The sequence below is a fragment of the Aptenodytes patagonicus genome, chromosome 2, assembly GCF_965638725.1.
Source record: "Aptenodytes patagonicus chromosome 2, bAptPat1.pri.cur, whole genome shotgun sequence".
Lineage (NCBI taxonomy): Eukaryota > Metazoa > Chordata > Aves > Sphenisciformes > Spheniscidae > Aptenodytes > Aptenodytes patagonicus.
The window spans coordinates 121,532,848-121,548,878 of record NC_134950.1 but is presented as its reverse complement, the minus strand read 5'-3'; the positions used below and the strand labels follow the sequence as shown (position 1 = coordinate 121,548,878).

Here is a 16,031-nt window from a genome sequence, read left to right as displayed (position 1 = left end):
GAGATTTTTCCAGGGAGGAAAAATCTGAATCTTTGGTGCAGAAGAAAAAGGGATGCGCAGGTAAAGAAATCCAGGAAGTACATGAGAAATGGAGGAGGAAATATGTCTTAATCAAAACCAGGGAGCTGTCTACTTTGTTCCTTGGTATAATTGCTGGAAATGGGTTCATAGTAGCCAGACTGAAACTAATGAACTGGCTTAATAATAGCAATTGGCATGTATAGGTAGTACATGCCGATAGAAGGCAATTCTATAGCCTTATAGAAGGTGAAGATCTGAGAACCAGAGAGGGTGAGTGAATTTCATACCTAAAGAGGGAACTTTTCTTCCTTAGCAAATCAGTATTTAAAGAATTTTTTCTGTTTAGAAGGACAATGCCTCATCGCTTTCTCTGCCCCTTCCAGCTCCTGTGTGGGAGTGTACCATTGTGTAGGTCCCCATTCAGAGATGGTGTGTCTAGACTTGTTAGACATGAGATGAGCACTGATTACCTAAGGAACACGTGAAAAGTAGGAATTACATATGAAAACCTGCAAGGTGGAAAGGAAATGGATGATGATTAAATGTAACTTGTCTGCTTCACTTTCTGAACTGTTAGTTAATTGTGGGCTGGCTGGTTTTTCTTTACTCTTTTCTGTCTTCCTCTCCACTCAACACTGTTACTTGAAGAGATCCTTTTATATGGTTGCAGTTCTATTTTAATTTTCTTATTATTGTTGAATTGCTGTTAATTGCAGTCATAAGAAACTCTTGATTATGTTGGTTGCTAAATCTAACAAGCCAGCCATAACTGACAGCTAAATTCAGTACACTTTCAGGTGTCTTAGTTACGCCAAAGTTCATCATTCATTCAGGAGGAAAAAGAGCAAAATAAACAATATGATGTTTTCAGCAGATATGTTTAAGGAGCTCCTCCTTACCAACTATAAACGATTCTTCACAGGTCATGTGAGGAGGACGAGGAAACTGCATTATGTCTCGTTATGCTGAGAGGAGGTATAGGGCAGACACTATGACCCAGCGTGGGCAGGGGGTGAGCAACACTGCCAACAGTGTCTGTGTTGGCAGGGTTATGTACAAGGAATGCTAGTGTGTGTGGCACCAGCTAACCCAAAGAGTTTTGATATTTACCTACCTGGCTGCGTTTTAACCTAGCCTCTAACCCAGGTGACGCTCTAACCTGACTAAATTTCATCTAGCTACATGAGGTGCTCATTTATTTGTTTCTTTTCTCAATCTAACCCTGAAACTGTCACTGGGCTGAGTTGCTGAGGCCAGTTTGAGTCTGTTTCTGTGGCTGTGTCCAGGCTGCTCTGTAGTGTTGGTCAGTTTGATGGGGAAAATATGTCCCACATACTTGTTTGATGATCAAACAAACAAAAAAGCAACACCTACATAACAACCACTTTCTTGCAGGGATGTCATCTTTTTTTTATTGCACTGTAGTGTGTACCTGTGCTGACAAATTAGTAGAAATACTAATCTAAATATCTGTGCAACTGAAATCTGGAGCTGGAAAGAATGAAGCTGTTGGAATTAATAAGCCATTGGAGTGCTGTAGTTTTTGTCTCATGACTAGGACTTCTTAGAAGCTTGATAATTAACACCCTATGTCTGGGTTTCCAAAATGTACTTGGTCCTACCCTGTAGAAAGTCAATTCACAAAAGTAAGTGCTCTTTCTCTTTCTTTTCCCTGCCTCATGCTTTTCAAGACAACTTCTGTACTTCTGTGTTTAGCCAGTGTGGGAGATGCATCACAGTGGCTGTCACTGCTCTTTAGTTCCACCGTGAACTGGAATCAGAGCTATGAAGATGCAGCTTTAGTCAATGCTTAAGAGAAGAACTGGGAACTAACTTCTCCTTTCTACTCAGCCTTGCCTTCAGAGTGCGTGTGTGGCCTCCTTACCTCTGCTGTGAGGAGTCCTCCTCCCCTGCCGCTGATTCAGTCCAGGCAGAATGAAGAGGACATAAGGAGAGCTTGCCTTAGCACATCTGCCACATGCACTGACAGCCACAGCACACAGGGGGGTGCAAGAAGACCAATTCCAGAGCCACTTAACAAGGCTGCTTTTCAAATTACACCCATTCTTAATACTAGTTTTCTCAAGCATGTGTTTCACTACAGTTTACAGGTAGGAATATATGGGATTCCTCTTGTTGAATCGCAACTGCAGCGTAGAAATCCTTTCGCAGTTTCATTTGCTTATGGTAGAAGTTGGTACAGTTCCAAATCACTGTAGAGATCACGTTGATCAGATCCTATTTAATCATGGAGCGAAGACATGACTTGAGACTTCATATGACATCAGGCTAATATTCCCTTAATTAAGGAGTGCCTTAAAGATGTTAAAGTACTGCTGATTTTTAGAAGATCACTGGACAAAAGTTTGTAGTGTTACATTAACTCGTGTCAGCTGATCGCTATATACTATTAGACGAAGTTCTGAGGTCATCAGAAACGGGCTCAGAACAAAACATTCCAGGATGTTTTCTGGAACCTGACATGCACGGTAGTCTTGGCTTCCTAGAGTTCATTAGTGTAAGGTGAAATAAGACTGCAAATTCCAGTCAAGACACCATCTAGGCCCTTTTGTACATATGGGCAAAAAGGATGCAACTCATTCATTGGCCTAGGGCTTCGCTACACCTGGAAATCCAACCAGATTGTCTCAGTGTGGCTTTTTGATGCATTTCTTGGTACAGAGAACCCAACTTAAGTTAAAGTTGCATGTGACAGCTGAGCCGATCCAACAGCATGGCTCTGCTGAAAAGGGAAGATCCTGTTCTTTCCCCTATTTCTCCCCCCCCCCAGCCACTTAGTTTTCCTGCTCTCTTGCATTGGCTCTGTTTTTTGTCTGACTCCTTACTGAGTGTCTTCTACTTGCTAACTTGGCAAGATGAAGGGGAAGAATTCCTTCTTTGAACAGTGGTGAATTCTCAGGTCAGTGAATTCTCTGTTAGCATCAAGTGTTGCATTGTTCAAGACCCTTTAAATGCCATTAGAGGGGATGAATCCATGCCTGGGAAATACTATCGTGGAATTCACTTTTTCATGTATGTATATGTGGCAAAAATCATCATTTCAGCATGGTTAGAAATAGTTGGAGAGCTTTTTTTTTTTTTAAAGGTACATGGAACGCTTGGGATTCTCCCAAATAGACTTGAATCTGGAGTGCCATGGATGTCCCACATGCCTTGTTTCTAGAATAACTAAGTACACCAGGACTTATTCAATGAATGGTGTACCCTGGACTGCCATAAATTTTGAGTGGGAATTAGGCATAGGTAAACATGCTGTGGCTAGCCTGATCTATAAGGAACAAGTTTTTTAAGGATGGCACTGTAGCGCCAGAAACACTCAAACCTCAGTGTCCATGAGATCTCATATTGCGGCCCAAGGGATTTGGAATGTCTCCTTTGTGTTGGTAATTCTTTGGAAATAGGTGCTGCGTCTGTGTTCATTCAGACGGTCAGCTTAGGGGGAGAGGATGGTCTACCAGAATGAATGTTATTTGATACGCCTCAAGAAACCCCAACTCCTAATAACTAGCAGTAATGTGCTTAAGAAAACAAAATGCAGTAAGATGGCACTAAACATAAGTATGTAATGTCTGCCACTTGCTCTAAATGTGCAGATTATTGCCCATTTAACATTTTCTTGTCAACTGCCTGTACATAGTTTATTTTGAGAAGAAAGAACTGGAATTGGGGAGCAATTTAGCCATGTTTCAAACTATAGAAATCAATGTTTTACCAAATTAACAGTAGAATGGCTCTTTGTCATATTTGGTTTGCTGCTGAGTTATCAGGTACCTATTGACCAATTGACAGCCAAGAGCTTGACTGTATTTTCTTATCTCTTTTCATGACTATTCACACCACTGCACATCTCCATCAGAAGTCAGATCCCCCATTCCCTTCCCCAGAAATGAAAGCAAATTCAACAGAAGAAGGGAAGAAGGGTTTGACCTTGCAGAAGTGCATGTTGGCGACAATGGCAACTTCCAGCAGCTTTGCTACAAATGCTTCTGTAGCAAATACGTTCCCCTCCTCCCTTGCTGCTCTCTCTGCTATGACCCAGCAGTACTAGAAGGACTAGCAGTTCTGTGTGCTTAGAATTGACACTAAAAAGTAAATGTCTTGCTTATACCATCGGTCAAGTCCCCCAGTTTCCTTGTCTCATGGAAGCAACTGGGAGTTGTGACAGCCAGTAGATCAAGAAGAAAAACTGAAGGTGTTGATCACAAACCTGTCAATGTAATAGTTTATCAGAAGAAACGTGGTGGTGGTGGGGAATGCATTAATCCCATGAGACTGGGTGGTGAAGTATGCAAAGTGGAGAGATGCGTTTTGTAGGAGATGACGTTTTTGCACTTATCATCATGTTTGCAAGGAGCTGGGAACTGTCAGTTTCCCATGCACTCTCAAAATGGATAAAAGGCCCTGTTCAGGGTTAAAAAATCTTGCTTGCAGTAAGTTTTAATTCCCTAGTGGAGAGAATAATTTGCCTACTCTTTTGTTTTCAGCCTTAACGCAGCACCTACTCCAGCTTGTGGCAGCATTAGCAATTTGAAAGGCACCCCTGTGGCTACTCCTTGTACTCCTCGGCGTCTGAGTTTGGCAGAATCCTTCACTAACCTCCGAGAATCCACGACGACAATGAGCACATCTCTGGGGCTGGTGTGGCTGCTGAAGGAAAGGGGCATCTCAGCAGCGGTGTACAATCCGCAGAGCTGGGACAGAGCCAGCAAAGGCACCCTCCTGAACACATACCCCCCTAAAATGGCGATCATTCCTTCCACTCCACCAAACTCACCTATGCAGACACCTTCTTCATCCCCTCCATCTTTTGAGTTCAAGTGCACCAGCCCACCTTATGACAACTTCTTGGCTTCGAAGCCTGCTAGTTCAATCTTGAAAGAGGTGAGGAATAAAAAGAACATCAGGAACAGTGAGAGTCAGACTGACGTGTCTGTTTCCAACCTTAATCTTGTGGACAAAGTCAAGAGGTTTGGTATCGCCAAAGTTGTGAGTTCAGGGCAAACGTCAGCTCCTCCTTTAACTGATGACCAGGGACCTCTTCTCTGTGGGGCACAAGGACCAGTGAGGGCCCTTGTTCCTGGAAGTCTAGCACCAGACAGTCTCCCATTGGGCTGTCCTGCCATGACCAGTACCATCGGGGGCATCCAGCTGAACACCGGCATCCGAAGGAATCGGAGCTTCCCCACCATGGTGGGTTCCAGCATGCAGATGAAAGGCCCAACGTCTCTCACTTCGGGGATCCTTATGGGAACCAAGCTCCCGAAGCAAACTAGCTTACGATGAAGGACTTTATTTTTACAGCTAGTCTTTTTAAATAAAAATACCCAGATTCTTTCTCCGATCTTCTTTTCCTTTCCCCACCACTGCTTCATTGCCTCTTGAGTTTGACAAATCAACTTCGTGCCTAATGGGAGAAATGTGTAAACTTTGTACAAAATGTGTAAATATGTACCAGATCTATTGTAACTAATTGGATTATTTTACTGTTCAATTGAGTGCAAAAGGCTCTGCGTTATGATTGCTGTATTAAGGTTAACTTGCTAACCTTTTGAAAAGGTTTTTTTTTAAGATGCACTGAAAAAAACAAAAGAACAAAACCAACAAAAAACAACTTGACTAGGAAAACGTTAATTTTGTAGCTAGCCTAACTTGAGTCAAAGGTGCATGGGAAGCTATTGAATGTGTTTTGTGAGACCTCACATTACATCACTTGAAGCATGGGAGCGTTTGTGCTTCGTTAAAGGCTGAAAAAAGCACTCAGTTTAACGTGGTAGTTTTAATTTTGCTTCTGTAGATGAGTTGAGCTGAGTTATTGGAGTGCCTGGCTATTATGCCTGAATGGATGAAACTTTTTTTTTCTTTTTCTGTTCTGTATTCTCCTCCTCACGGAGGTGGTAAACTTGAACTAATACTGTGTTGAGGTCGGCAGGCCTACTGGGTACCTGGAATATTGACATATTCCTACCACCGCTGTTTCATTTGGCACGCTTACCCTCTGTGTGACTTCTTTTTTGGTTTTTGTTTTGTTTTTCAATGCTGCACTGGATTGTGGAAGGGAAAATGCTTTACTATGTGTTGCTGCCACTGAAACATGCTTTGTCAGTGCCCCCAAAGAAAACAGTTTTCACAACTGATGAGGTAAATAAACATGGCAGTGACTTCCTAGAAGTCAAAGTTGCGGAACAGATTGACAGATAAGAATGTTATAAAAGAACATGTAGCAAAAACAGTATTAGGAAAAGGTGTGTCCTTGAAACCTCAGCAGAGAACCACAAGAACATTTAGTAATGGAATGGTACAAGCTGGAAAGAGCAACTTGCAATCCTCATGCTGATCTTCAGGTTTCATGCGTGTCGAGGACCATGGCCTCGTGAAGCAGGGTGAGAATATTCCCCACCCATTTTCTGTTTTCTTTTTTCAGAGAAACCTTTTTCATCCAAAGTTGGACCTGAGCAGAGGTAAAAATATGGGAAACTCTTTATCCCACAGTGTTCTTAAACTGAAAAAACACCTCCTAATACCAAATATATATAACCCCCACTTTCTCAGAAAAGAAACAAAAGGCCTCACACAACCTTTAGTTACAGCCAGGCGATCCTCATTTATATTGCAATTTTCTTCTCTGTTTCTCCCAAACTTCTGCTGAGTGCTTGTAGAAAGAATTGAAATGTCCTGGAACTGGAGCAGACTGGAGGGAGCTTGCTTCTAGAGCTGAGCTGAGACCTGTATTTTTTTTGGAAGGGGGGGGATGGAGAGGAGTGAAGAGGGGAGGGTTTAACATCCGCTTTCTTTTCCTTGCACTTCTTGTGGCATCTAAATCAAGCTCCCTGTTTGTTATCACACTACACGTAATTGCCGTGAATTGCCGTTTGTACCAGACTGTTACTAAATCATTAGCACTGATAATTTCTTGTATAAATGAAACTGTCTTTTAGTCTTTGTGATGAGAGATAGGTGGGTGGTTTGTTTTTTTTTTCCTGAATGAAGTAGTTATTGCGGTAGTGCTATGGACACTAAGGATATTTTTTGAGAAAGAAAAAACACATCGGTCAGTTACTGCCTGTGTTTGAAGACTTCTATTTATTCTATGAACTTAAAATGTTTTAGTAAAATGTCATCAGCTCTCTTTGCTGTTGTATGTGTGCACTTACTGCAAGTAAATTTAAGTACCTTTTTATTTGAATGTATATTAAAACAGTAGGTAGAATAACAGTTGATTCTGAAAAAAATCATGGACTTAATGGACCATTTTGTATACCCAGAGGAAGAAAGCAATACCATATGAGAACTTAAAGTGTAGAAGTTAATCATGCAATCGGGAAGTATTATTTAGCCTTTAAATAAGCAGTAGGACCTGTCCACCCACCGGAGAAAGCAATTGTAACACATCAGAAAGATGAAATTTAAATTTTTCTTCACTAGTATCAATAAAATAACAGAAAAGTTTGCATTGTTGTGTATTCAACTTTTTTCCCGTTCTTTTAAGGTGATAAATACTCCACCTTGATCCCTTGTTTCATCTCTCAGTCAAAGCAAAATAAGAGGCCATCACCAGGTTTGGTTTTTAAATTCCTAGACACAGAAGTGGTTGAAGAGTGGTGAGATTTTAAGATTGCTGGAACTGGTGAAACTTAGGTCAAACCAAAAAATACAGAGTGAATGCAGATTTTTATTTTTATTTGCGTTCCAAGAAAGAAGAATTGTGTGTTGTGTGGTTTGTGTATTTTGAGCAGGAGAGGGGTGTGAACTCTCCTGCCTAATATGATGCAAAAACTATAGTGACAAAATGTGAAAGTGCAGAGTAAGGAGGAAATATCCCGTGTTTTCCAAGAGACGGAAGTGAGGTCTGCTGTTAGCTAGTATCTTCGTTACTGAGGGAGGAAACAGCCCGCTGATTAAACGCCAGGTAATGAGAAACTCAAAAAATCCTGCACACGTGGTGAGAGCTAAGCAGTGATAAAAGAGCTCCCTGGAGGAGGGGGTAGTCGGCAAGAAATCACAGGAATATTGGACAGCCTCATACATTGAGGAGAGGGATGCGTGTGAGGTTGGGAGAGAAATAGTACCATTTATATCACGTACTTGCTACAGAGAGAAAACTGGAGAGCAGTAATGCCAAAATAAACTTTTGGAAGGCTTGCATCAGTATGACGCAGTGCCACGCGACAACCGCGAGAAAGGCTGATGCCATGCTGCACTGGGCACATCCAGGTACTGTGTCAGTGAGTACAGAGACATCCTTCCTGTCCGCCCAGCTCCGAGCCTGGGGGAGGCTGGTGATCAGAAAGTTAATGGTTAACGGGAGGGTTTCGGGGAGGACGAGCACAGTGCATCCAGCCCTCCGCACCTGAAGACAGGCTGAATTAAACAAGTGCCACTCCGGGGAAGGGGGGAGCTGGGGCTGGTCCGTAGGGTGCCTAAGGCTTTAGGATGAGTAGGAATTTGATTCAGTTAACTCATGGGAGGGCATGTACATGTGAAATGGGAAGGAAATCTGGAAACTATCACAGATGTGTGCAGAAGAGAGCAAGGAGGGAAGCCCTGATGAGTACGTGTAGGGGGACCTATTAATGAAAGTTGATACTTAAGGTTTAAAAAGAGAAAAGTTCTACTTGGAGAAAACTGCATTCTGTTAGTGATAAATACCATGTTGGGATATTGTTTGGTCCATCTGGACCTGATCTGTCCTGCCCTCCTTTAAAAAGCAAATACTCACAGAGACATGGGCCTAGAAGGACTCCCACTTAAACTGGAGAGTTTTGTCATCATAGGGTCTACCTGCATGTATCTTATTGCAAGACTGTAGTATTAAGACATGAGCATTTTGAGGAAGATATTTTCTCCTATTATAGCTAAAAAAATAAGATTTTTAAATAGCAGTTCAGACTAGCTAACTCCTTTTTTTACAGGTTTGTATGTTTTATCTGGATATCACAATGGACAAAGTCAGGCGCTGGTGGTCTCATGCGGTACCTTCCTGGGCCTTTGGGAGCGAGGACCCAGCCCCGCAAGTCCAGTTCCTGCATCCCTTTGGCTGCCGCCTTGGTCAGAAGCTTCAACCCCTGAGCTCATTGACAGTGCAACCAGGGGACAAGTGACAGTGGCGTATGAGCCAGGAAAGGCAAAAGAAATGAATGTGCAGCAGAAAATGGGAAGGTTAAATTATTTGATTGCACCCAGGAAAGGTTTGTAAGGCGGTTGTGTGAGTGATGAAAATTAAGTGCAATGCAGTTCCCTGCATGGTTCTACACCAGCCCGGCTGCTGCTGTGCTGGGTAGCCCTGCAGAAACCCACCTCCCGGGGTCCCACCTGCTTCTAGAGGGAGCTGTTGGTTGTATAGATGCTTTCAAATGATCCTTCACAGCTTACATAAACTAATCGTAAGCCCTCACGAACTGCAAAACCAACGTTTGCTGGTTCTGCATAAACTGTTGCCTTATGCCAGGTAGCCTGCTGTCCTCGATTTTATAAGCCCTGTGTATGGTGGGATTTCTCCTGTTCTGGCAGTTCTTGCTGTACCTGCAGTAGCCACTGGCTTCTCTCTGCTTCTCGGAGCAGGGCAGCCCAGTGCTCCCCAGCACTTTCCATGGCTCACAGAGAGCTCTTGGAAACCGCTTGCCCACACAGGGTGGGAGCTGTTCTGCCGCAGGAGCTGCTGTGGTGCCTGCGGTGCAGCAAAGGGCTGCGTTCTTCACTGAGAAAGGAAGGTACGTGCTCAAGTGAAATACGCCATCGGCCCCCAGCCTGGGTAGCCAAGAATCAGCCCTAAACTTCCACACCATATGAGCTTCTAGCCTGTGTTTCTGTGCTGTTACATGGCTCTGACCCAGGAGGCCGAAACATCCCCCTGTGACACTGCCAGCGTTGCAGCTCTGCAGCACTCTGCTGACTTCTTGCTCTATTCTCTCCCTGCAGCAGCAGCCCTATCTGCATGCAGCCCTGGCCTGGGTTTGCCTCCCTGCCTGCTCCTCGCCATATAAGTGCACTGGCTGTCATTTGCACAGCTCTCTCAGCTGCTGTCACTTCTTGCTGAGCTGCACTGGGTGCTGTGGCACTGTGATGACACTCAGGGTCCTGGGTGAGTTTTGTATAACACAGGAAGCATCTTTTTTGGGTATCCCCTTTTTATATCTTTTCTCCTTCCCAGATTAAGAGCTTTTTTTTCCCCCTAACTCATCCTTGCTGGTATGCTTGAATGCTCCTGCAGTGATCTAAATCTTTGGCTTTGGAAAGAATAAATGTGGCGTTTGTTGTTTGTGCTGTATTGTTATTTTCTGACTTTTTTAAAAGTATCTAGAAGGATGCATGTAATGCTGGGTTTGTTCACTTCTTTCTTTGGAGATATGCATCTTCTGTGCCAGCCAGGTGAACAGCGATGGTGTTTAATAAGCGAATGCATGTGGATATATTGACTTTCAGGCTATCATGTGTCTGAAGGTGAATTATAAACCCAGCTTTCCCAAAGGCCTGGAACTCCAGGGAAACTTGGGTTTTATACAACCATGAAAATCCAGAGGCTTAGTATTCACTGAAGGCCCTGCAAAAGAACTGGGCTTCAAGGTTGCGTTCCTGGGAAAGGAAAACTGATCAAATACCCACGTTGACAAAGAAGGCCGCAAGGAAACCAAAGAGGGAAGTAAGTGCAGCCCACTGAGGTCAAGGGAAATCAAAGCCGAGTCAGGCCAAACTCCTCAAGGTGCAAAAGGAGCAACTGGAGATTGTGCAAGGGTAGGAGGTCTACTGGGATGCAGGACTGTTCTTCTCTCTGAGATGCTTCACCCCAGTGATTTCAGCAGATTTTGGAGGAAACACCCAGTTTCTGCTTCTGGAAACAGTGCTGGTATTTGGAGAGTGTCTTAGTTTCTCCTTCAGGACAGTAAATTATGCCACAGGGTAACAGACTGCATGAGCCATCTGGAAACTCAGCCGATGTATTTAATGCACTTGGACAATTTCAAAGCAGAACAGAACTACTAAACTAAACCTCAGAAGGCCAAATGGCTGATGAATTGGTGCCTCTGGTCTGAAATGGTCCTCCATCCTTGCAATATCCAAGTATCTCAGAAACTTTACTGGATGCATCTTCACTATACCACAGCAAGGAACGTGGTCATCCACCTCTGAAAGTTGGGTTGCAGGTGAGAGGAGGGTGAGGTGCTGAGAACTGTGTGTCTAAGACTGGGCTGTGGACACACAGGATGTTCTTTGGAGAGCCAAGACTGGTATTTCAGCCTTTTGAGACTCTTCCCTCCTTCCTTTTGCATGTCTCCAAAGCACTGGATGGCCCCACAACATAACGCTGTAGCACACAGACGTTTAACAGTTGCTCCCAACTTCCTGAACACGTTTGTTGGCAGCTCCCTACATCAAACTGAAAAGTCCAGCAGTGTCGGTGAGATGTGTCCTGCCTTCCTCTTGGTACAGACAGGATCTGCTGCCTGTTGCTCGTATTCACATTGAAGAATTAGCATTGTTCAGCTGTGCTGAGGCATCTCGCTGGGCGCCGTTCAGACCTGCTTTAATTCAGTTAACAAGCCAATTGAGACCACAGAATAGCAAGAAAAATAATAAAAGGCCTGAAAGTTATTGGTGTTTAGCAATGTCCTTAGCTGTAATGTAGGCAGTGGGCTTTCATGTGAGAATGGCATATACTCAAGAAGCCGATAATGTTTGTATTTAAAAGATTATAGAGATTTTTGTCCTGCTGAAATAGGCTTCAAGCTGTGCTGAATCCAATTGCTGTTCAATTGACACAGGCACTTAAGAATGATTAAAGCTCTAACAAGCCCACAGCCAGATTTTTTTCTTTCTTTAAGAGAATTTTAGTGAACTCAGGGGATACAAAAATCAAACACACAGAAAAGCCTTTCACTGCTTTGCTAGGACATCATAAAATTCGCATTTTGTCTGATTGCAAATTCCTCAGCTCAGGCTGTGGAGAGGGACCACCTGGTTTGCACTTGGGGCACTGCAGCTCACTGAAATGCACAGAGCTGGTCTGCAGCTGGGAACACCTGGCTGCGGCGTGTCCCCAGCCCAGCCTGGATGCTGCCCCATGTGCAGCGAGGACGGAGGGGCCAGTGATGCAGCAAAACGTGGGAGAGCAGAGCAGGATCCACACGCAATCCTGTAATGCAGCGCATGTTGCCATGAGAGGAGACTGCGGTGCAACGGGCAGGCAGGCAGGCAAGTTCACCTTGGAAAACCAGTATCAGCTCCAGTGTCTCCTAATAGCCGACCACTGGGCTCTGTGATCCGCATGCTGCTTTTTTGTTTTTAGCACTTTTTGTTTAAATCATATGAAATAGCAGGGCAGACAAGACCGTTCAGGATCAGGTGCATTGACATAGCTGAGCTTTCTCTTATGCGCTGCCCCAGCTCGCAGAGAGAGCTGCCTCGCTCTTGGGGCGCTGCTTGGATTTCCCCTCACTCCCAGGAGAAGCACTTGCCGCTTCTAGACTTTTTTCACAGCTGCCATATGCATGGCCCTGCAAAGGCAGAGCCACAGGCTCTTCCCCACTCATTTACGTGGGGTTTGCAGTAAGCTGCTCTGTTCAGGAAGATTTGTCCAGCACCTGTTTCAAATTAAGTTAATAAAGCTGGAACAGAACTAATTGAATCAAGCACACGGAGAAAACAAACTGTCTTTAAATGTAAAGAGGTATTGATTTGCTATTTTGCCAGTGATAATTTAGCCCCTACACGCGTGCTTCCATAAAGATGCATTCAAGTAAAGCTAAATTAAATGTCAGAGAGTTGGCAGTACTGGGAAACTCACCTCCCAGACGAGCACCAGGAGGTTGTGCCAATGCGCTGCTGCATGTGCTGAAATCTGCAGGGGACTTCTCAGCCCAAAGCCTTTGCTGGACTCAAGGGTCTCATACCCAGCTGCAGGGGCTCCATCCTTGAGGCTGCTGTTTCCCTTGGGTTGAAAGAGAGCAGCCTGGAGAGTGGCTTCACTAATGCCCTGGGATGAGCATTTCAGCTACCGGGGCTGCCTGACTTTCCCGAATTTGCTGTCTGCCCTGTTTAGCTCCAATTAGCACCTCCGGGTCGGGTGGGAGCTGAACGATGTCTCAGCAGCCTTTACAACCTTTTCCCATCTGGGAAATTTCTTCTGCTCCCAGAGGAGCAGGTGACTGATGTTTTGAGGAGGAGGACGTTGCTGAGCAGCTTGCAGCCAGCCTCCCCTTGCATCCAGGAACAGTGCTGTGCCTAGAGCAACAGTTCCTCTTATCTTAATGATTCTACAATTGTCCCCAAACCAGTTCTCCCGTGAGTGTTAAGAATGATGAAGAGATGTCCCCTGCAGCTACAAGTTTGTATCTTAGCACCACCGAAAAACAATGTTAGTCCTGAGCTGGGTTTTAGGTGGTAAAGAGGGGCTCTGGCAGAATTTAGGCCTGTAGGTCCTGGCTTGCAATCCTGAATGGCTCCCTGCCCAGTGCTCCCGCTCCACAAGGATGCCTCACCTGAGCAGGGCTGTGGTTGTGCAGCTTTGCGTTGCCTTGGGGTGCGTCTCCATGCGGATTTGTCAGGGCTAGGCAGTTCAACACTTGCCTGAAATCCAGGTGAGGTTTAATAAGAAGCTGTTTTCTGCTAAAAGGATGAGGGACGGGTGGACCCAAGAAGCATATGCAAACACAGCAAACAGTGGTAGGACCAGGCCGTCTGCAAAGAGCACTTTCATTTGATAGTTATTTCAACGCCCAGTCAGAAGAGGGCCCCCATTTACCTGTACTGACTGGCTAAAGCCTTCAGTCCCAAGATAGGGAAAACAAATGAGATGAAATGATGTATGTTTTCAATCCTCATTTGGATGCCAGGTGAGTCACCACCGCAAGTCCCTTTATTCCCCTGGTTTATTTTACAGGAGCTTGAATATTAAAACCGGCATGTGCAGTGACTGTAAAAAAAATTAGACCAAGTTTTGTCTGAAGCTCTCCGGCATCCAGGAAAGGTGGCAGATGTGATTACTTACAAATGTCACGCTGGCGGTGGGCTGGCAAAGAAAAATAGCGCTTTCTCTTAATCACTTTCGAAATCAGACAAACTTTGCTTGCAATCATATCACAAGGAGAAAGCAGATTTCACAGGTGAAACTCCTTTTTCTGTAATTGGCATTTTTGTGATTTAAAATGAGCAAATGGCTGGTCAAAGGCAATGGTGGTGGTAGCTTGGCAGGGGTGGTAGCATTATTCTATGCCTGGGAATGGTACCTTGGAAGTTATTCACCTGTTGGGGATACAGAAAGTCCAACCCTGGTAACTGCAAGGGCAGTGAAGTCCCCCCAGCCACCCCAGGGACCATGAGCAGGAGTTTTGCACCACAAAGGATGGGGCTGTGGGGCTCCTTTTACCTGGGAGCCTTGTGAGCAGCCAGGTGGTGAAACCATTTTATGTGTGGCAGGCAACAAAGAGCTGCCCCTGTCCCGGGGGAGCAGGGGAGCGACTTGCGAAAGCCCCCGAAACCGTCACCCGGCTGCACTGAGGGTCACACACTTTCATAGACATCTTCGGAGACCTTCAGAAGAGACAGTAATGGGAGGAAACCTCTTTGTCCCTCCGTTCCCCTGCCTGGACGGAATGAGACAGAGGAGAAAAAAAAGGTTTGGTTTTTTTTCCTAATGACAACATTCCCCAGTAATAAGGCTAGATTTGTAGTATCACCCCCCGCCCTGCAACATTACAATATTACCTCCTTCCATAAATAAGCCAGGGATAGAAACATTTTAAAATGTTGTTTGAATGTTCCTGTCATTAAGTTAAAAGACAGCAAGGTAGAAAGTTAGTTTTCTCCCAAGTTACTTTTAAAGAAACATCACTTTGGTGGGAAATGTTTTAATCTATGCGTTTTTAGATTAATTTGTATTTTCCTCAGTTTAAAAAAAAATAGATTAATCAGTTTTAATCTCTTGTTTGAAAGTTTTGGAAAAATGGGCACTTTGGACTGTTTTCCTGTGGGCAAAGTCAAAACTGAGGAGAGAATTCAGGTGTTTCGGGACTCATTACATTTGGAAAGGAACCGAAAAAAGCCAGACTAGGTGGCTTGGAAACTGGTTGACTGGAAGGAGCTTGAGAGGAAGGAAAGTTCATGCAGAAAAGCAGTGCCACGTTTTCAAGATGAGATCCACAAAAAGAGATCTGGTGTTACTAGAGAAGAAAATTCCCCGTTACCATTTGCTAAAGTCTCCCTTTCCTTGCAGATTTCTGTGGTGCTGCCTGCTCTCCCAGCTGCTGTTGGGAACAACTCCTCAAAATGTTTTTGTGTTCAGCCCTTGGCGTAACCATTTTGTTTTGTTTCCCAGTCTTCTTGGTTTTGGTAGAATTTTGGTTTAGTACAAATATTTTCTGTGTATTATTTTCTCTGCATTGTTTTTGCTTATTAACTGCTGTAGAAACAGCTACAGATTATTCACTTGCCTCTTCCCTTTGGCGAGCACCTGCTTTTCAGCATGTGAAAAATGCACTCCTTTTCTTATTCATGCACATATTCAGGAGAAATTCTGTGAATTATGCAATGCAAAAATCACCTCCTTTTCCAGTTTAGGGAATTCCTTAGATGTGAGAACCAGCTGCTGAGGCAGACCCAGGAGCCGCAGGAGGGGTTACCTGGGAGAAGGAGGAGAATGCAGGCAGAACACCTTTCTCAGCCTGCCCACGGCAGGCGGGAACGGCTGCGAAGGGGACTCGCTGGACAGCCCCCAGGGTGCCGGTTTTGCACAAGCGGGGATCACAGCCCGGCTGCGAGCGTGGGGCGCTCTGCCTTGCGCTCTGCCAGGTAGGGGCTGGGCACAGTCTCCCTCCTTCTCCCCACGCCGGCGGGTGATAGCTGCCTCTCTGATACTCGGGAGCGACCCGTTTCCTTTTAGCACCCTGTGGCTAGACTGCTCCGATGCCTCCTCCCCCTTCCCTCAGGATCGTCTTCTGCTCCGTTCAGGGAACTTTCCCTGCGCCCTCCCCGAATGAACGCTTGGCTCACCACACGGC

At 44.8% G+C, this 16,031-nt stretch overlaps 1 protein-coding gene across 11 annotated transcripts in view; it reads left to right on the top strand.

The window, feature by feature from the left end:
• TRAK1 (trafficking kinesin protein 1) overlaps nucleotides 1-7,490 on the top strand; it is a 143,093-nt gene extending 135,603 nt beyond the window's left edge. For 10 of the 11 annotated variants that reach the window (XM_076331006.1, XM_076331010.1, XM_076331011.1 and 7 more), the window contains one exon: nucleotides 4,527-7,490. In XM_076331006.1, coding sequence (XP_076187121.1) covers nucleotides 4,527-5,325 — 799 coding nt within the window. In that variant the 3' untranslated portion in view covers nucleotides 5,326-7,490. Of the gene's footprint in view, nucleotides 1-943; nucleotides 1,034-4,526 lie in introns of all 11 variants that reach the window. The other variant, XM_076331012.1, reaches the window with a different exon arrangement.
• The last annotated feature ends 8,541 nt before the right edge of the window (nucleotides 7,491-16,031 follow it).